Genomic DNA, 20,342 nt, shown 5'->3' with positions numbered 1-20,342 from the left:
TATGTACAGCATTAACTTTTTAGTACTACAGTAGCTTTAAAGTTTGTTAGACATTTGAACTCTGCTTGCTCCAAAGGTTTTTCTCAGTCACATAACAATGAGGTAATATTTGTACGTAAAACTTTCACGATGTTCATTTCTTTTTGTTTTTTCAAAAGACAAGGAAATATTATAAGGATGCTGCCCCTTCTGTTGAGGAAAACAGTCTTTTAATGTACATCAAGGCCTCTCCCTCTTTTGCAAGGAGCTCCTGAAATTGTCCAGTCTGTGATGAATTCCTTCTTTTGTAGCTGCATGTCACTAGTTCCAAACTGAGCATGCAGTGGCCCAAAGAGGCTGTTACAGGGTTAGTGAGGGCTGTCCTCAAGCCTCCTGCTGCAGTCTCCTCAGGGCAGCTCTCCTGGCTCTGGGTTTGGCCCACTGAGCAGAGGTAAAGCATCACAGACATCTCCCAGCACTAGATAACATTAAGAGGGTGAATGGCATTCCCTCATCCCTAGTGCTATAAATGGGACAGAAACTGCTGCTATCGAAAAGGATTTGAATTTTAGCACTGCAGAACAGTTGCCTGCCAGGACACCAACTGCCTTGCACAAAGAAAGGAAAAGCCAACATTGAGCTCAGACTGAGAAAAACAAACATCCCATTGCCCACACCCTCACTCTTCCTTGTGCCTCAAAGCCTTTATGGGAAAATTGCTCTTTGTAACAAATACATCACCACTATCTGCTCCAGACAAGACTTTTTTTTCTCAACTAAACCCTTTCTAGTTTCAGTATAGAACAGAGACAATAAATAATCTGTATTTACAATCTTACAGTCATGAAGACTTGTAAAAGTGATTAGGTGGATAGTCTTGACGCATTTCTTGTTGTTTTTATCAATAATCCCTCAGTCATTATAACATCAAGAATAGGCAAAAATAAATATTTTACAATTTTATCTACAGGCCCCTTTTCCTCCCCTCTAAAGAAGCGAGGGGTTTAAAACACTTATGGCATGTAGAAAAGGAATGTTTTCATTACATGATTTTTGTGCCTCTTTAACCATAAAAAGTGAAGCATGTGCTGGTTTCCTGAAGGACAGCACAGTCTAGCTGAGATGGTGGTGCTTTCTGGCACCATATCTGAAGGAACACATTTGAAGGTAAGCAAGGCCAGCATCTAGATCAGGCAAAAACAGAATCTAATCATAAATCCCAGTTCTCCCAAAGCTGGTGTGATCCAGTTTTTTATCCTCTTTCTCTCCTGCCATGACAAAAATCAGTTTTAGGATATCTGTTTTGTCCTGTGTAGTACAGCAGCTGATCTAGCTCACCAAAAACAGAATAAGGGTATTTTTTTATCTGAAAGGTATGACATAGAAAACAATTTCTCCAAGTTAAATGGATGTAAACCAAAGTAGCACAGCCTTCCTTAAAAAAATTCTCTACCCCATAAAGAAAGACCTAGAGTTCCCCCTCCCACCCAAACTCCCTCTTCCCCACACAATGAAAGGTCTTCAGTTTAAGTAGTCCACAGCACATCCAAAGATGTTCTTTTACAAAATGCTACTCCATGGGACCTCCAGTTAGAGAGGCAGTGACACTGCACTGTGATAAACAGCAAACAAATGTCTTTCCTACTGAAAGAAGTGTGCTTGTTCAGTGACGACAATTCTCATTTGCAAGACACGTTTGTTTCCTTCCACTTCAGCAGAGGTCAGATACCAAGTATGTTCTCACTTTCATTCTCTCAAAAGCATTCTCTTGAGGCAGGTCATGTGTTTCGAGTCCACATTTATGCAGAAAGAAGAAAGGAAGGAATAATATAATGGTCCCAGGATTTGTAAGGCTAAACGTTTCAAAAGGTGCAATTACCAGCATTTTTCAATAGTCTCTGAATCCAACAATCTTGTGATTACGAATCTGTGAAAAAAGGAAAATGTATATTTAAATATTTCTGTGTATTATGCATGATTATATCCTAGTCATTAATGCCCAGAGACATCTGTAGAGAAAACTGAAATTAGGTACTTCCTTGAGTTAGACTTCATAATCTAATCTATGTAACTATTACATAATGAAGTGACAATTTCAGAAGACTAAGACAGCTGGAACTAGTTGTATGCACTTACTTCCACTAAACTTCAAGACTGCAATATATGGACAATCTTCTACTTTGCTTACTTTTAAGCAAATCAGCTTTTTACTTGCTCAGAGCAATATATTGCATTTCTACCTTAGATTTTGTCAGATGTGCTCATTCATTCAAATCAGCACTTCAAAGAAGAGTCAAAATGTATTTCATTTCTGGAACTCAACAGGAATTTCTGATACTTTGAAATAACACAATAGAAATATACTTAGATTTTACATATTTAAAATTTTAACTGTGGAGAGTTTATCAAGGTGTCCTGTTCCTGCCTGCAGAACTCATTTGAACCTGAACCACAAAAGATCACAGTTCAACTTTCTCTCTTGGCTCTTACGTCTTATGTTCTCAAACCAATTCATTTATATAGGATCTCTTAAATGCAATGTCATCCTTACCTCTGCATTCATATTTAAGGTCTGAGAAGAACACCATTTCTTGAGAGAAGACAAATAATCCTAGCCGACCACCAGCATAGGTTTTATCGTAGATTGGTCCTGAGTCTGCCATGATTTTCTTCCCTTCATACATTACAACCCTACAAAGAGACAACAGCTCAGCCATCTTTGACAAGGTCCTGTGAGGCTTATTTTCACAGACATCCACTTTTCCTGTGATATTTACTTCAGATAAAAGTATGATACTCACCTGATGTAGCCAGTCTTTGGTCTATGGCTAAGTCGCCATCTGTATGCAGTGAAGTCTTTCCAGCCTATGTGACGAGGATCATGCCACAAAGTTCTCACCTGTGAAAGAATGTTTTTCATCAACCAAAGGCCAGAGATAACACAGCAGTTATTTTGACATGAAGGTGTCATATTATTAAAGGCTGCAAATAAGTCATTAAGCTCTGTAGTAGCCTAAAGATAGAAATAATAGAAATCAACTGCATTCAAATTTACTTTTAAAATAGGTCAATGGGAAGCTACAGCTATTCCACTAACAAATTGATTCACTGCTGCTGGGAAGTCTGTCTGCAGCAAGCAATCTTGTTAATTGTATATAATATTTTACTTGATTAGGAAAAATTATGAAGTTATTGGTATTTGGCAAGAAGCCTACATGATCAGCATGTGCAGGCCCCCTCTAAGTGTCTAATTTTCTGGAAGAACAGCCTGCCTTATGCAGAAGAGTATGTTATTACACTGAAGTGCTCATGTTATCACATTAAAGAGTACTTCAGCATGTAGTAAGTGCCACTCTTACCTGGCCAGGAGTGTTTCCTGTGTGCCACAGAGCATTACGAAGGTGTTCTCCTGGACCAGTGGTGGAATTCACAACTTTGATGGAGAGACCTGAATAGCCTTGAGCTTTGGTTGGTGTGGAATCCCAGTAAGACTGGGTGATCTGCTTCCACATGACAACATAGAAACGACTGCTAGATTGGTAGCCAAATACAAAGCCAGCATAATCATCATCCCTTTCTGTATTGATAAAGAAGGTGCCACTGAAGTCCACAGCATTGAATTCATCAAAACCTATGGGGACATCAAAGAATAAAGTTTTAGGAGCTACTTTTTTACAATTCTTAAATAACTCCTTAATAGTTACTTAGGTCCTCTTCCTCTCCCCCACCCTAACTAATAAAAACAACAAAACCACCCCTCACCCTCACTAACAAATAAACAAACAAGCAAACAAACACAAATCAAACCACCCCAAAAAACAGTGCCTGTTAAATTTTTCCCCTTACCGACTGCAAGGCCAGGGTCACAGTTGACTGTCTGAACCAGTTCTTTACCCTGGTGACGAACAACCCAGTTTGGATCATTTTGGGATGTTCCTTTGGGATCCAGGGGAATCATCTGGAATTTTCGGAAGTCAGTCTCACTAATTTCCACATTTTCAGGGCAGATATCATCAATGTCTGGCACACTATCTTGGTCAAAGTCATCTTTGCAAGCATCTCCACGTCCATCACCTGTAGGACAAAAGTAATTTTACTGTTTAATTACCACCACTGTTTGTTTCTGAGTCGTACAGCTTGGGAGTTGAAGTCTGACTTGCAGACCTCTGACTGCCCAGGTACTTGGCAGACACATGACAGAAGCCACAGAAGTGACTGTATAAATGCCCTTTCACTCCAGCCTGATAGTGACTTAGGAGTAAGCTGGATATGTGGTCATTTTTACATTGATCTTTACTCCTGAGAAGCACTATAACAACATTCTGTTTTTTTTTCTCTTAAAATGTCATTATGATACTGGCTCTTACCATCAGAATCAGCTTGGTCTGGGTTGGCAACCAGTCTGCAGTTGTCTTTGTCATCAGGGATACCATCATTGTCATCATCATGGTCACAGGCATCACCTTTTCCATCCTTGTCATGGTCAGCTTGATTGGCATTGGGCACATAGGGGCAATTATCAAGGTTATTTTGATGACCATCTTCATCTATGTCCTGGTTGTTGTCACACTGATCACCTATGAGGTCAGAATCAGTGTCTTCCTATCAGAGGAGAAAAAAACCAAAACATTTTAAAAGGCCACTTAAAGAAGGCTGAGATAGAGGTATCTAAAATAGGAGTCTTAAAACATAGAATTAATCAGGATTTCTGCTTGCTTTATCAAGAGCTACGATGGATATAGTGGGTGGATTCATACACACTTAAAACTGCCTGTGCTAACTGGTTTTATGCTACTTTAGTCTTGTTCTGGTTTTAATTTGAATTCACAGCATCAGAAAGCAGCGTGATCATCAGCTATCTTGTGCCTTTGCCACATGTCTCTTCTGTCACTAGTCTACCATATTGGATGCAGGGGGCTTTATCTCCTACCTTCCCTGGCAGCAGCAATGTGGTTTCAAAGGCCAATTCAGGGTTGGACTACTCTGTACTTAGTCAGTAGAGACTGTAACATTAAACAGTGTACCAATGCTTAGTGTTACATCCTCTACACCATAGCTCAATTTTCTCTATCATAAATGCTCTTCATGCCCCCTGATTCGTCAGTCAAGACAATTGTTCCCATGCTGGTGACAGACTGCATTAACTAACTAGTTAGTTAGTTAGTGCTTGCTGATCACATATTTTTAGACAGTCATTTGCACAATCAGCTCCTGAACTAAGAAAAACAATCCCATCATCCCTGAGGTTGCCTCACATTTAGCCTAGTAGTCTTGTGAGCACAGGTGGGTGACCCTGGTGTAGACAGAAGGCATACCATACACTGTTGGATTAGCTACTAATTATGGCACTTGAAATCTAATATCTCCACTTCTAGAACTTGATTCCTAATAGTGTTTGGAAAGCCATTAGAGTCTTAAAATTTCAAAGTCACAAGAGAAAGGATCCTCCTGAAAGCAGCAGCTTCAAAGGATCTTCAAGCAATTCTCTCCCTCAAGTGGGGAAATAGTAAAGCAAGTGACAATGACTAAGACATTTTATATTATCTGTTTAAATCCTTCAAGTAACACTGCTTTTAGGCTACATGGCCACACTACACTACATTCCACTAATTTGTAACTGCTTTTCTAGCCCTTCAAACATTCCAGTTGTGTCCCTGAAGCTATTAAACTTAGTCTTTTAACTGACAGGATGCCACAGGCTTAATCTACTTCTGCCTTCAGTTTTTGAATCAGTAAGTTGTCTGAGAGTCTGGATCCCCCTGGATTTTTATGAAGGTGAATTTTAGAAGTGTCAGAATATGCCTTTTTCTTAGAGAAAAGCAACTTGTGCTGCCTTCTACTTTCTGCTCAAAAAATTATCTTCTGAAATGCAGTTGGCTTCAAGTTTAGCGACAAAGTTTAAAGAACAGCTTTATGTCTAACTGAACACAGCCCTACAGCTATGAAGAGAGTAGTTCCACTACACACATTTCACACAATGTTCCCAAAGTATTTCATATTCTCACTGTGAGGATCACCAGAACTGACAAACCTAAGAAATGTTTAGGTGACAAGCACATGCAGCAGTCTCACAGATCTTCACTACAGCTACTTTTCAGAAAATACCTAGCAGCTGTTCAGACTCTGAGGGCATGCTATTTGATAAAGGCACCAAATTGGAAAGTAGTAAGAATGATTTGTGACAAGTCAAATTTCAGGTGTAACCTGTTCAATTATTTTCTACAACACACAACATGCTGTATTTTCTAGCACATCAGTCCTCTACTTACATATAATTCAAATCCCTTACCTGGTCAGGGTTGTGTTCCAGTGGACAGTTATCACACTGATCTCCAACACCATCCAAGTCTGTATCCCTCTGGTCTACATTGTAGACATACTGGCAGTTGTCCCTTTCATTAAGCACCCCTGTAAAAGTTCATGAATGAAAATCAGACATCTACATGCTGCAAAGGACTGTATAAAGCCACCACACACTTCTTGATACCTTTTTTAAAGCATTTTGAGCAGCATTTGAAAGCTTTGAAATGTGACTCATCACTAGCTCTGTCACAGACTTCTGCTCCTATTGCCTTGGGAGAGTGGAGCTAGAATTGAACTGTGCCAAAATCTGTATATTCCAGAGTGAATTTCCATTAGCCCTAACTGTTCCTTCAGTAGCCTTCATGTCCTGAAACCACCACAAGGGAACTTTTGTGCATTCAGGGATGAAATTTGGTAGGAAATCAGGATTACATTGTGTTCATTTGATTTATGGCTGATTAGAAAACCATCTAAAGAAGTAATCAGAGGCCACCTACCATCTCCATCAATATCTATTGCACATGCATCTCCTTCACCATTGTTGTCAGTGTCAGTTTGATCAGGGTTGTGATTGTAGGGACAGTTGTCACAGCGGTCACCAACATCATCCCTGTCATAGTCATACTGCTGTGGGTTATAGATGAATGGACAGTTGTCCTGCAAAAATGAGAAAAGTCAAGTTTTAAAATGAATCAAATTAAAGCTTTAACCAGATTCTGCTTATGCTTGTACTGCTATATGAAAGAAGAAATGAAAGGTGGGGAAACAGTTAAAACTCAGATGCTACTATCTCAAAACACCCTGTTGCTGGCATGAGTGTATGAATGGCTGATTGAAAAATGAAAATGCACTTCCAAAGCTCAAACAGCTGCAGAAAGTTTGTCTGCACAGTTATGCATATCTAAGGTTTCTAGGATAGCTGTCATTGCCAGCAATTTCCTATGGTCCTCTCTTAAGATTAAGGTTAGAAGCTATACCCCAGCTTTGGGAGGGGGAGTGGGAAAACCACATTCTCAAAGGCTGTTCCTTTCTGTTTCTTACCCGGTCATCAGGAATGCCATCATCATCATCATCACTGTCACAGGCATCACCAATCCCATCCTTATCATAGTCTTCCTGCCCTGAGTTAGGCAGATTAGGGCAGTTATCCTACAAAGAAAGAAGTACACAGAGATGTTCACTCCTGGTATTATTACAATATGGATTTGAGCAGGTAAAATCCAATAATTAGGCAAAATTGTAACACCTCAATCAGTAGGAGTAGCCTTACTGCAATTTTCTCAATTTAAACTAGTCATTACAGTGATAAGTAATTTTTAAAATAAAGATTGGGCTGTTTTTGAGAATCTTACCCTGCTGCTCTTCCCTTGGAGATTGCTATCAGAACAAAGCTGATATAGGTATGGCCTAAATTAGAATCTTCCTAGAACATTTACAACATTTACATCAGGCTTCATTTTTTCCCATATCACAAGAATATATAAAGCAATACACCAACAGCAAGAACCTCCCAGCAATGCCTTGACAATGGTATCCCTACACCTCCTCTATCCCTAGGTTATCTGCTGAGAGAATAGTTTAACAGCTTAGGCTGTTAGAATGGCAGATGGTAAAAGAGGATAAACTTACTTTTTTACAGTGGTAAGTAGCATTGGCAACACAAACCAGGTTCTCATTTGGCCATCCATCCAAGTCCGTATCTTCTCCACAGATGATGCCATTGCCAGCATAGCCTGGTTTACACTCACAGCGGTACATGGGGTCACTAAAGTGGCCAAGGTAATTGCATTTGGCATTCTTGTTGCAGTCATGTGTTCCATCTGTGCATGGATTACGTGGCTTGCAAACCTAGAGGACCACAAAGAACTTAAAGCCACTGAAAACATTGTTTTATCCCTCACTTTTCCCCCAAAGATTCAAATACATCCTAATCAATCAGGCAAAAAAAAAGCCTCATACATGATTTTCTTCCAGTCCTCAACTCCAGTACCAGCCTTAGTACTAATTATTTTTCTTGTTCAAACCTTATGAATTATTAAATGGAACAAAGCACTAAGATATGAGGCACATACTTTTGTATCATTAGTGAATACTCCTGAGTTACTCTTAAAATTATGTGTAACCTCTGACCCCTTCATGGCTGAGGAGGATAATGATATTTAAAACTCATTTTGATCTTCAAAATAAATTAATCAATGCTTCTTCTGTTCTGAACCACAGAAGATGGTGTTTTATTAAATGCTCCAAGTCTTTTTTGCCTAGAACATATAGGTGTTTTCTGGTTTTTAGAAACGGTGAGATTTTGTAACTCAGAACAATTCTCAAATTGACAATACCTGTTTGTTACTCATGGCATCCTCAACACTGCGACCAAATGGCTGTGTTCCAGTGAAACGTGGTGGGCAAGGCAGACAGTTGTACCCAGGTTCAGTATTCTCACACCTGTGCACTCCGTTGAACACAAAGCAGGCATCAGGAACCTCTTTGCACTGAAATTGAGTTTGAGATAAAGGAGAACAACAGTTAGCATTATAAAACAGTGATTCTGTCCTCCCTTTCTGTTTTCTTTCGTTCCCTTTCAAGGAGAAAACTACTGTCTTCTTACCTCATCAATGTCTTGGCAGTGAATACCATCACCATGGTAGCCAGCAGGACAGGCCCCACATTTCCAGGAACCATCAGGGGCACTGGTGCACGTAGCCCCTGCAAAGCAGGGATTAGACAGACACCCATCTGTGAAACAAGCAGGAGATGTTATGATAAAGGACGCTTTACCATGCTGCTACAGTACTGTATTTGGCTGATATCCTGGTCTAAAACTCTAGCACTTGAGGTTTGCAGACCTTACACTGGTATTTTCAAGATTATCAACAACCTTCAGATGTTTATGGGCAAATGGATACTCACCAATTGGACAGTCCTGTTTGTTGCAGACCTGAGTCCCTCTAGCTTCACCTACACAAGTCTTCCCACCATACTGAGGCTCAGGATTATTGCAGAGACGGCTTCGCTTCTGAAGTCCTCCTCCACATGTCACTGTGCAAGCATCCCATGGAGACCATGGTCCCCAGTTGCCATTAACTAATGGGAGAAGAAGATAGAAAACATGTATAGCTTTAATTCAGTGCTACAACGAGTTTCTACCTGACTGAGGACTTTACTTTTGTAGGGAGAGCAGGTCAGACATTGTTCTGACATAAATGACAGAATAAATGGACTCCATGGAAGAGGCATAAAAATAGTTTCATCTGAAACTAACCTGTGAGGTTTCATATAGCACACCTCTAAGTTTAAAGAGAGAAGAAAGAAGAATATTAGAACAATCTTACTAAGTAACTACTCAGAATGTTCACTAAGCTACCAATTACTAGTTACCACTAGGACACACTTACTTGGGCAAGGATCTTTCTGGCAGGCTTTGTTTTCTCTTGCTTCACCCTCACAGGGTTTGCCATTCAGCTGTGGTACTGGAGAGTTGCAAAGACGAATTCTAGTAATGATGCCCGTGCCACAAGTGACAGAACATGATGACCATGGCGACCAGTGACTCCAGCCACCATCCTGTTTAACTACAAGAGAGATTTCTGTTACTCATAATTTCTGAAGACTTCAGCTGTACAGCACCTAGAACATAGCCAGTACCAGGACCAAAGACTCCATGTGGAATGGATAGCCTCCTGACTGTCACAGATCAAGTTTTGCAACTAGGGAAATTTCATACCTAGACTGGCATCACGTTTCATCCTGGGAGCAGTGCCCAAACATGCCTGTTTACTGCATTAACTATCTGCTCCCCTCCACCTTGTATTAACAAGTCCTTAAAGCTAGAAGCCAAGGATCCATGCCAGTGGCACAGCTACATGGTAATCCTTGCTTTTAACATTGAGCCAATAAAAGCAGCCTCTGTTTTACTAGCAGCATGAGCAGATTAAGTACTTACATCTCTTATCACACTCCTGAAGGTGGCAAGTCCTAGTCTGTACAGAGGAGCCTTCACAGCGGTTGTTGAGACTGTCACAGGATCGGCCTCTCTGCTGAATCCCATTACCACAGGTCACAGAACACGAGGTCCATTCAGACCAAGGAGACCATCCATCATCTGCGTAGTCGCTAGCTGCAGAGAGATACAGCTCTGAGTAGACTCCAGGTAGATGCTTTCCCATACCTTTTCTCCCACCCCTCTCTCTGCAAAAAAGGACACCACTGTCCTCAGAAGCCACATTCATCTTCCTTCTTTGTGTAAGATAAAGGCCATGAACTCAAACATTTCAGTATGTTACATATTGTAGGAAATATCTGAACAAGTATCACGTAAGTGATCAGCCTCAAAGACACATCAGATTAACCTACTTCAGAAGCACAAGGTTCTCTTTGGATATCCAGTTCTGGTATACTGCAGAGCAGCATGGGTCTAGTTAGAGATGAACAACTGCTACAGGACTCTGAAAGTAGTAAGTACTTACGCCAGCACCGAGGGCAGCACTCCCCATCAGGCACGGTGGCATTGGAACAAGGCATGAGAGGACAGGACACTTTCCGGCATATAGTGGCAGAGTTCTATAATGAATTGTGAGATGTACAGTTACCAAGCAGAATTTAAACAATGTCTGGAGTCTGGGTAAATAATAGGGACCTTTTCTGCAGAACTTTAAGACTCAGTAGCATATCTAAAGCAGAAACCCTTGTATTTAGAGCTAAAATACAAAACAAGGGGTAGTCCCAGGTATTTTCAGTCAAACTTCATCTTGTTTCCATTCTCACCTATTATTTTTTAGTCAAAAGCAGAAATATTTTGGTTCTGCAGAAGTTTATCAGTAGTAGCTAGCAGATGCTGGCTCAAGTAAATGACTACTATGTGATACCCAAAGTACAAGGTCAGATTTCAAAGAAATTAAGACAGAATGAGAAGCCAACATTCTTTTCAGTTAATATGGATTTAAGCTGATTATATGGTAAAGATAAAATGAGTTTAGTGGACTCTGCTCAAGTGCTGTGCAATCTATAACTTCTAATTAGAGGTTTTTGATCTGCAAGCCAAACAGGCAGGGTAAGAACACCCACCCCCAATCTCAATAGGAGCTAAAGGGCACTCCGTAGTTTTGCCTCTTAAAGGTAGCAGTTTGGTCAGAAGAATGCTCTCATGATAATTATTTTAATCTCCCCAAGCAAATTACTAGATTAAGGCAATTGCAGCTAACATTGAGTAAACAGATTGGTAGGAACAAGGCAAATGCAAAAGTTACAGTACCATTTGCTGACTACAAGACAAAAGACAGTGAGCTAAAGAAGCAGACACAGAATTTGAGTTGCCTTGTATTGCACACATACAAATACTTGATTTTTAGTTTCTAAAGAGTGGCATACTTATTAACCCACTGTTTGGTAGACTGGTATCCTAAAATGTGTTTGCTAAGGTATACTTAAATGGAACAGGCAAATAATTTAAAGAAATCCTGAAACTGTACATTTTCTGTATGTTTACAACATTCAGCAGAAGTGAAACACAAAGGTTAAATATCTTTCCAGGTGAATCCAGGGATTTAAACAGCTAAACCGAAATCCAAAAGGTATTGCTGTTCCATATAATCTGCAAAAGCTAATAGGACACACCTAGAAGCATTTTCTACATAAAGAAAACACAAGTTTAAGTGCCTTTACTGAGTACTAGAATATCTTTTTCTACTAAGTCAGCAGGAGTTTCAGTGAGGACAGAATGTAGATCTAGAAAAGCTGATAGTACCATACATTTGTTGTGTTGATAACGACTTTTAGTTTACTGATGGACTTATGTAAAGAATACAGGCATTCCCCAAATTAAGGAACTAAAGCCATTAATGGCTGTATCAGAGTGATACATATAATTTCAGAGTTTCATATAATTTTCTAGAATACTGCTGTTGAGACAAGGTATGGAAGCTGCCTCTGTATCAGAGATCCAGTAGAATGAAATAAACTGAGTAATTCTAATGCTTTTCTAGTAAGCTCAGTTCTGTGTACGATTCACTCTTTCTAACAAACAATGCAGTTTAGAAATATCTGTTAATTCCACCTTATGAGTTTATATTCAGGTGATTTTTGAACATGAGGAATCTTACCTGGCAAGTACATTCAGTGCAGCTGTCAATAGTCCACTCCTCTTTATTTTTGTGCAAGACTCCATTATGAATACACGCTCCAGGAGTGATCTGGACTACTTTGGCAATGATTTCATTTTCTTCAGTCTTGGGGGTGAGAAGCAAAAAGAAGACATTTAGGATTTATTACAGAAATACCCTTTTTCACAAAAGTCAAAGCAAATATTTTGCTGTTTACATAGGCTCTCAAAAGTCAGGTTATAATTAATTCACTAAGTGCTAGTTAATGAAAGGTACCATGAAGCTGACCATCACTTACCACTTTTCGGACTCTGTCTTGAAGTGTTGTAACCATGGACCGTAGCCCTTGCAGTTCCACAAACATATTTGTTAGTTCATCACAGGAAAATCCACAGACTGCTTGGATGTCCTTTGTTTTATGGCCAATGTAATTAGTGCGGATAGCTGGGCTGGAACCATTGATGGGGTTGTCCAAAGTAATGATTGCACTAGTGGCTAAGAGAAAAAAACAGACGTGAAGTAAATGCATTTTATACCACATGCATTTATCATTCCAGGCTAACACCTGCTAAACAGCTGCCACCAGATTCATTAGGGTGCCTGCAGAAATATAATCTTATTTCTTATGCAATGTGGATTTGCATGTCAGCATTACTTCTGAGTTCTGTTTCAACTTGTCTTTCTAACGTAACGAGAAATCTTATTTTTAATAGGTCATTGGACTCAGAAGATTGTAAACTTACAGCTGGAGCAGCCTTTGTTCCGCAGGATAGTTTCCAGAGTTGTTCCAAACACAAACCGCACATTCTGCAGCAGACCCTGTGGACAGAGGAAGAATTACAGCTACTTGCAGCAACTGCAAAGGAAAGAAGTACCACTTGCACTTGGAGAGACTGAAGGTCACGCAAGATCTTACAGAGCAATTTTACGACAGACAGACGGACAAGTGAAACATATTGCTCTATTCTCCTTAATGAGAACCAGCCCTGCTTCCTAACGGTCTTATCCTTGAGCATAAGGACTTGGTGACTCTCCAGGCAGGAAGGAAAAAACCCATGGATTTCTGAATCTCATTTAAGAAGCTAAGCAATGAAGCTGCAACTACCTGTCTGGAAGCTTCAGTGCCTTCTTATTGCTGCAGAAAGTTCCATCCCTGCAAATCTAATGCTTTACCCTTCAAACTCCATTAGTAAACTTTAGCAGCTTTAGAGTTCTTTGTTGCTGTTTAGGCTCATTGAGTAGGTAATGCACCTTCAAAACAGATGACTGAAAATTCTAGGCAAAAACGTAAGTGAAAGTCTTACCTGGAAGTTGTCATTGACTCCGCCTTTGGCAATACGCAGTCTAGCACTGCTGGCGAGGTCCCTAGTAAAGATGTTCTGGATGGGCATGTCCAGCTCAGCGTTCTCCATTTTCTCACACCCCACATAGAGCTGAGCTCGGTCCTCCTGCACAAACAGGGTGATATTCTTCCAGTGTCCTGTAGCTAGCAAGACATCCTCTACTGACACTAACTGCTGCTTGCCATCAGCAGAAAGGCTCAGGTCCAGGGAGCCTGCCTTCCCATTTGATACTAGACTGAAGACATGACCAGAGCCATCTTTCTGTTCCACAGAGAGCAGTGTGCCTCTGCTCTTCTTGGCTTGCCGGAGAGTGGCCAGGAGAATGAAACCCTTCTCAGCATGGATGGCATCTAATAAGTCTTGGAACTTCGAGTCAGGGACAGCAGGGATGCGACTGGCATCTTCAATGCGGTAAGCAGGGCTGGAGGATTCTGGTCCCTTCACCAGGTACACCCCGGGGGCCCGGCGCCCAGCTCCCTTCTTCATGAAGCCAATGAGTTCAAAGAGATCGAAGACGCTGTTATCATCATTCCTGGACTCTGCAGGGAGAGATCAGGATAAGCACCATGAGAAAAGGACAAGAGGCTGAGTAGGTGTAAATCTCCCAGGACTACTTAACATTTTGGCTCCTGGTGCACATCGTGCAAGGCACAGTGCCTCACATCAGAGCACAGACAGTAGCTCTGATGGTGCAGCAGTCCCACCAGGAGCTGCTGTGCAGCACTACATGTGCATTCTTGTACAGGAGCCAGTCGGCGGCACAGGAGTGCCAGGTACCCGCTGACTGACACACAAAGGTAGCAGCCATTCTGGCACCTCATTACACTCTAGCAGCACAGAAATAGACAGCAAAGCCCGGTCGGCAATATTCCTATGCTAGGACATGTCAAAGTGAGTTTGGATAATCTAGCTGAGTGACAGTAGCACAGTAGCAGCTTCTCTATGTCACCAAGACGGCAGCCTACTACCCCATTCCTTCTTCAGGCAGTTCCTACACCATGTTTCTCCTTCCCTCTGTTCAGCGCAGAGGTAGACAAGCTTCATGCTCGAGTTCTGGAGACTCTGCGTTCCCATTTCTGAAGGCTACACAAATTCCACACCAGAGAGAAGTTTCCTGTTCCCAACTAGCTGATGCTCAAGTTAAAACGTTTTTGTTCACTGAGAGCTTTGGAGCTCTTTACCACCGAGCACAACTTCATCTGCCTACACAGGCACCAAAGTTTTTTATTTTTGTCCCCGGTACCAGCACAGAGCTGGCCTTACCTGCAGTGCGCTTGGTCTCTGATCCGCCGAGCACGAGGAGAAGGAGGCAGAGAGCAGTCGCTGGCCCCATGGCAAAGGTCTGTCTCTGAAGCAGCCTGGGGACACACACGGGGAAGGTCACCGCGCTGCCGTCGCACCCACGGCCGGCGCCAGCGAGGCTCCCGCAGGCAGGGAGGCTGCGCAGCGGGGACGGGGCAGGTGTCCCCGGCCGCCCTGGGACGGGACAGCGAGCGCGGCGGGAGCCGCTTCAGCACTCACCTGCGGCAAGAGCGATCCGGGCGGTCAGCGCCGGTCTCTGGGTACCGGCGACCAATATCCGCGGGCGGCCCCGACTGTCCCGGCGCGGGAGGGCGAGCACCGGCGGGCAGCTGTAGCGGCGCTGCCGGGACTCTGCGGGCGCCGGCCGCCGCGCCCGGCTATAAAGGGATGGCTCGCATTCCTGGGCGCACGGCGGGCCAATCGGCGGCGGCGGGGCAGGAAGCGGGAGGCGGGAACCGGGTGGCTCCGGGGCCAGGGACAACTTTCCGCAGGGGCCGGGGGGCGGGGGCGGGCGCGCCCCGCGGGCCGGGGGAGCGGGCGGACGCGGAGCCGCCGCCGCCCGGCCGTGCCGCGCCGCGAGGGGGCGCTGCTCCCTTGGGGCCTCCCGCGCTGCCCGCGGCCCCAGGCGCCGCCCGGCTCCCATCGCCTTCCCCGCCGGCAGCGGGAGCCGGGCGAGGCCGCCGGGAGCCCTTGTTCCCTCAGGCGGCCGTGAACCCTGCCTGGCACCCGCCTGTCCCGCCGCCCGCTCGGCGTCCCAGCCCCGCTCTCCGGCCCCGGCCGCAGGGGGGGCACCTGGCGGGGCCCTGCAGGAGAGGTGCGCCCAGACGCCGCTGCCTCCGGCTGTCCTGAGAGCTGGTGAAAGCATCCTCCACTTAATTAACGCAATTCACTTAATGAGACCTTCTCTGCCTGCCCACTGGTTCCAATACACAGCACACAGGACACTAGGTTCACAAAAGGGCAATAACGTGAATTCTCGTTAGCCCTTCCTGCCCAGCCTTTGTAGAGCCGGGCCCTGAGAGGGCCGAGAGGACAGAGGACGGCAGGCTGAAGCAGCAGGGACCTGCTGTCTCCTTTCCACTCCTTGTCACTGGGGGAAAGTGTGTGGGGATGACCCTCAAACAACGTGGCCTTAGGAATGAGATGACTATCACTGTAGTGCAGCTGAGACTCTCCCATAGCAGCTTTGTTTAATGAACAAAATGACTAGCACTACTTGAGCTAGGAATTTCCCACGTAATATGAATTCCAGGTAACAGGAAATCTAAAGGTTAAAAGGTAGGTTCCATCTGTCATGTCACATTCTGAATGACTGAAAGTGACTTGAGCGTGTGAAACAGCTTTGAAGTAATCGAATTCCAAAAATGGTTAATTCCTTTGCATTCCCTGGCCTTTGTATGCTTGGCATGTGCTACTGTGGAAAGTGGAGTGTCAGTGAACGAGAAGGACCTAGTCAGGCAATTGCGTGTGTGGTGAGGGAAAATTGGAGTGAGCAGTGACTGAGCTGAACTCTGAACAGTGTAAAATGCATCAGACAATTGTGCTGGCTAATGTATGAGAAGGAATTACTGCACTACGGATTATCCTAGGAAATGGTCTGGGAAATTCTTGACCCAAAGAATGAGATAGGTGGAGAATTGTGTATATTAGGGCAAAGCCAAAATTATTGTCTGCCCTTTTAACTTAGAGTATACCATCTGAAGTAGGCCTCTTTACTGTACAGTGATTCATAGAAAAAACCCCTCAACTGTCTCAAGATAAAGAGCTGAGAGAGAAGAGAAATGATGGTGATGATGAGAGCTGTGTCAGTAAAAAAATCCTAAAAGATCAGCAAGAGAGAGAGCATGCAAGATACATGGACTGCTGTAACCTGGATAGGTTTAACATTTTATGCTAGTTGAGATAGTTTTTTCCCCTTCTTGCAGTCAGTATTCTCAGCATAAAGCTGAAGAGCATAGTGAATGCTGTATCATATATCACAGAGTATTTCACTTCTGGATGTATAATGGTACAAAAAAGAACAGCTTATCTGTTAACTGTTTGCTGAATAAGGAATTGGTTGGATGGTCACATCCAGTGGGTGGTGGTTAAGGGCTCAGAATCCCGATGGACATGAGTCCCTCAGGGGTCTGTACTGGGACCAGTTCTATTTGATGTCTTTCTCAATTACATAGGTGAAGGGATCATCAAGTTTGCAGATGACACCAAGCTGAGTGGTGCAGCTGACACACCTGAAGGATGGAATATCATCCACATGGACTGGGACAAGCTCATGAACCAGTTCATGGAAATCTCATGAGATTAAACAAGGCCAAGTGCAGGGTGCTGCACCCAGGCCAGGCAATCCCCAATATCAGCACAGGCTGGGGATGAGTAGACCCAGAGCAGCCCTGCCCAGAAGGACTTGGGGGTGCTGGTGGGTGAGAGGCTGCACATGAGGCAGCCATGGGCACTGCCAGCCCAGAGAGCCAAACGTGTCCTGGGCTGCATCCAGAGCAGCGTGGGCAGCAGGGCCAGGGAGGGGATTCTGCCCCTCTGCTCTGCTCTGCTGAGACCCCACCTGCAGGGCTGCATCAGCTCTGGGCTCCCAGCACAGGAAGGACATGGAGCTGCTGGAGTGACTCCAGAGGAGGCTACCAAGTTGATGAGAGGGATGGACCACCTCTCCCACAAGGAAAGACTTAAAGAATTGGGATTGTTCAGCCTATAGAAGGCTGTGAATTGACTTTATTGTGGCCTTTCACTACCTGAAGGGAGCCTACAGGAGAGCTGGAGAGGAACTTTTTACAAGGGCATGTAGGGGTGGGAAAAGGGGTAGTGCCCTCACACTGAAAGAGACTAGATTTAGATTAAATACTGGGATGAAATTCTTTATTCCATCTCTGTAAGGCCAGGCTGGATGGGGATCTGAGGAACTCGGTCTAGTGGAAGGTGTACTTGCTCATGACAGAGGGAAAGTAAAGCAATACTGGAGCGTTTTGCCCACCACAATTTCTCCCTCTGAATTGAATCCAGTCCCTGGAAATTGATGTGAGATGGTATTGAATAACATTAGGGCCTGGCCACCCCTCCTTCTGGCTATTGTAAAAAATTAACCCTGTCCTGGCTGAAACTAGGACAGTGGCTAAAGTCAGATGAGAAGGATATCACAATTTATGACTTTCTATGGGCTGCCCTCTGTTGATGTTTATTGTCCTGACAGTAAAGAAGCTAATGGTTGCCTACCAAGGGGAAGAGTGCAGATTTACTGCAGGACGTAACCCTTTCCCTTTGGGGTGGAATCCAGGACATTGCTGTTTGGCAAATCTGTGCCATGTCTGTGAAAGAGTCATTCTACATAATTTGGAGTAAAAAAATACTTTGGTGCATTGCATATGGTCTTGACAAGAATACCTTTCTTATTGGTGTTCTTTTTTTTTGCAGGCATATTCTGTGTGTTAATCACAGCTGCAATCTGCCTGCATGCACAAGGCAGATTGGGCTTTTTTTTTTTTTTTGGTTTTTTTTTGGGGTTTTTTTGGGTTTTTTTTGGTTTTGTTTTTGTTTTTGAAGTTCTTCCATCAAAATTAGACTTTTTCCCATAACAAAAAAAGTGTGGGGAATTGCAATGTCTGATTAACTGATAGCTAACTCATTGAGCTGAGCTCTTATCCCTTAAAAAACAGAAATGTTTTAATTTCTTATAAATTGTTGTGGGTGTGCAGCACATTTGTTTACTAAGAGTCAGATCTGGGGGTTTGCAAAATGTACTACAATTTAAAGAGAAGAATATACTTTAAAGGGATTAACTGATAAATTTTCTTGCAGGGTTGCATATGCAACCTAGCAATATATATACTGGCAATGAAATGCCAGTAGCATTTTTTTCATCAGAAAAAGTGAAGCCATTCAGTAATTTTTAAGCCTTTTTTTCCCCTAGAAGGACAAAGCATTTCTTTTAAAGAAATATTTAGAATTTGCATCATGTACCAAAAAATACCCCTGAACTCTATTCCTGAAACTGAAACCAAGTTAGTTTCTTTTGTCTGTGAAGGCATAAAGAGGAAAACCCTAGTATTCTGTATCAAAAGGCTTTTTCATGTACTTCCTTTGTAAGTAGCAGAAGTAACCGTAGATATAGGCATCTAGTCTCTGCCTCAGTGAAGTATTTCTAGTCAGTGAATCATTAGAGCATGTATTCAAATTCAAGCACATGGTAGAGTTTCCTTGGTTTTCATTAGAAATCTTGTGGACATACTTGTGGACCTGCGTTTTCAGATGTTTTATTCAGCAGAGGTGACCATAAGTACATGTTTGTACATTTATACTGGGACTTTTGATCCTCTGAAGTGAAAGAAAGCTGTTCATTTACATCCGTTAGCAATCTGTGTCCCAGTATGTTTTTGTGAGTTGTAAACAGGCAGCTGCAGATCTTATATTCCTCACAACATAATCACAGATAAAGTAAAAAAGAGATTTAATTTTTTGTTCACCTACCAGAGCATCTCCTGTCTCCATTAACTTCATATTACACAATCAGGCAGGATTGATTATGTGCAAGACAGAACATACATGTTTTGCCACAACATGAAACCTCACTTGAGCAAAATACCATATCATATACAAACCTTTACCCTCTTCTTTCCTTCTTTTAGTTAGGCAGAAGCAATCAATTATTTGCAGATCCGATAGAACACTCCTAAAAATGCTGTTAATTACTTAATATTGCATAATATCTTCAAATCATCAGGAAAAAAGGCATTGAAAGATCTGTGCAATACATAGCTGGGTGTTGCTGGCAGTCATGTGGTAGAAAAAACAAATAACTTGTATATTAAAAAAGGACTGTTCTGTCATTACACAACTTGAAAGATATGTGTTTAAAATAACTAAGAGAATTGATGAATAAACAGTAATGTACTCATGAGAGGGAAGATTAACTTTGTGCTAGGAAGTGGTGTGCCTGGAGTTTCTTAAAGGCCAGTTGCTTAAAATGGAATGTCTAGAAGGGACAGAGAAATATAAAATAGAAAGCCTGGTTGGTAATTTCCAATGTCCTCTCTGTGTTATGGCAATATGTGTAGTTCTCTGCTTTTTTTCTACTTGCACAAAAACTGTTCATGCAATCTATCTATATTACAGTCTGTCTTATGAACTTGGTCTAGAGTTAACAAGATTAGACAAAGGATGAACTTCACAACTGAGCTGTAAAATACAGAATAGTGGCATTTAATAATGGCCTTATTCTGCACAAGTTTCTACACAGTTTGATGCAGCAGCATATTAGGAAGAACACAGACTGGAAGAGATTCCATTTCATGTTGAAGAAGGAGACTGAATA

At 42.7% G+C, this 20,342-nt stretch overlaps 1 protein-coding gene across 1 annotated transcript; it reads right to left on the bottom strand.

Moving 5' to 3' along the window:
* Nucleotides 1-1,489: 1,489 nt before the first annotated feature.
* On the bottom strand, nucleotides 1,490-15,498 carry THBS1 (thrombospondin 1). The gene is made up of 22 exons (XM_071427047.1): nucleotides 15,242-15,498; nucleotides 14,984-15,078; nucleotides 13,682-14,259; nucleotides 13,121-13,196; nucleotides 12,676-12,872; nucleotides 12,378-12,503; nucleotides 10,746-10,839; nucleotides 10,223-10,396; nucleotides 9,675-9,851; nucleotides 9,190-9,363; nucleotides 8,888-9,015; nucleotides 8,619-8,771; nucleotides 7,912-8,130; nucleotides 7,324-7,431; nucleotides 6,780-6,939; nucleotides 6,269-6,387; nucleotides 4,347-4,581; nucleotides 3,826-4,053; nucleotides 3,339-3,610; nucleotides 2,781-2,878; nucleotides 2,531-2,670; nucleotides 1,490-1,906 (listed from the first exon to the last, which is right to left on the bottom strand). Exons 2-22 carry the CDS (start codon nucleotides 15,051-15,053, stop codon nucleotides 1,899-1,901), a joined length of 3,534 nt encoding a protein of 1,177 aa, XP_071283148.1. The 5' UTR covers nucleotides 15,054-15,078; nucleotides 15,242-15,498; the 3' UTR covers nucleotides 1,490-1,898.
* Between the last annotated feature and the right edge of the window lie 4,844 nt (nucleotides 15,499-20,342).

The sequence above is a fragment of the Agelaius tricolor genome, unplaced genomic scaffold (assembly GCF_023055355.1).
Source record: "Agelaius tricolor isolate 1412-34295 unplaced genomic scaffold, bAgeTri1.0.p SCAF_5, whole genome shotgun sequence".
Classification (NCBI taxonomy): Eukaryota; Metazoa; Chordata; class Aves; order Passeriformes; family Icteridae; genus Agelaius; species Agelaius tricolor.
Note: the sequence above shows the minus strand (reverse complement) of the source record. Positions and strands in the feature narration are given on the sequence as shown.

Bases quoted from the DNA above. Each gene is read 5' to 3' on its own strand.
- THBS1 (XM_071427047.1), bottom strand. From the start codon at position 15,053: ATGGGGCCAGCGACTGCTCTCTGCCTCCTTCTCCTCGTGCTCGGCGGA. The intron at 9,016-9,189 runs GTGAGTATCCAT...CTTGTTTCACAG, and splicing joins CAAACAGGACTGTCCAATTG to ATGGGTGTCTGTCTAATCCC. The intron at 4,582-6,268 runs GTAAGGGATTTG...CTCCTCTGATAG, and splicing joins TGGAACACAACCCTGACCAG to GAAGACACTGATTCTGACCT.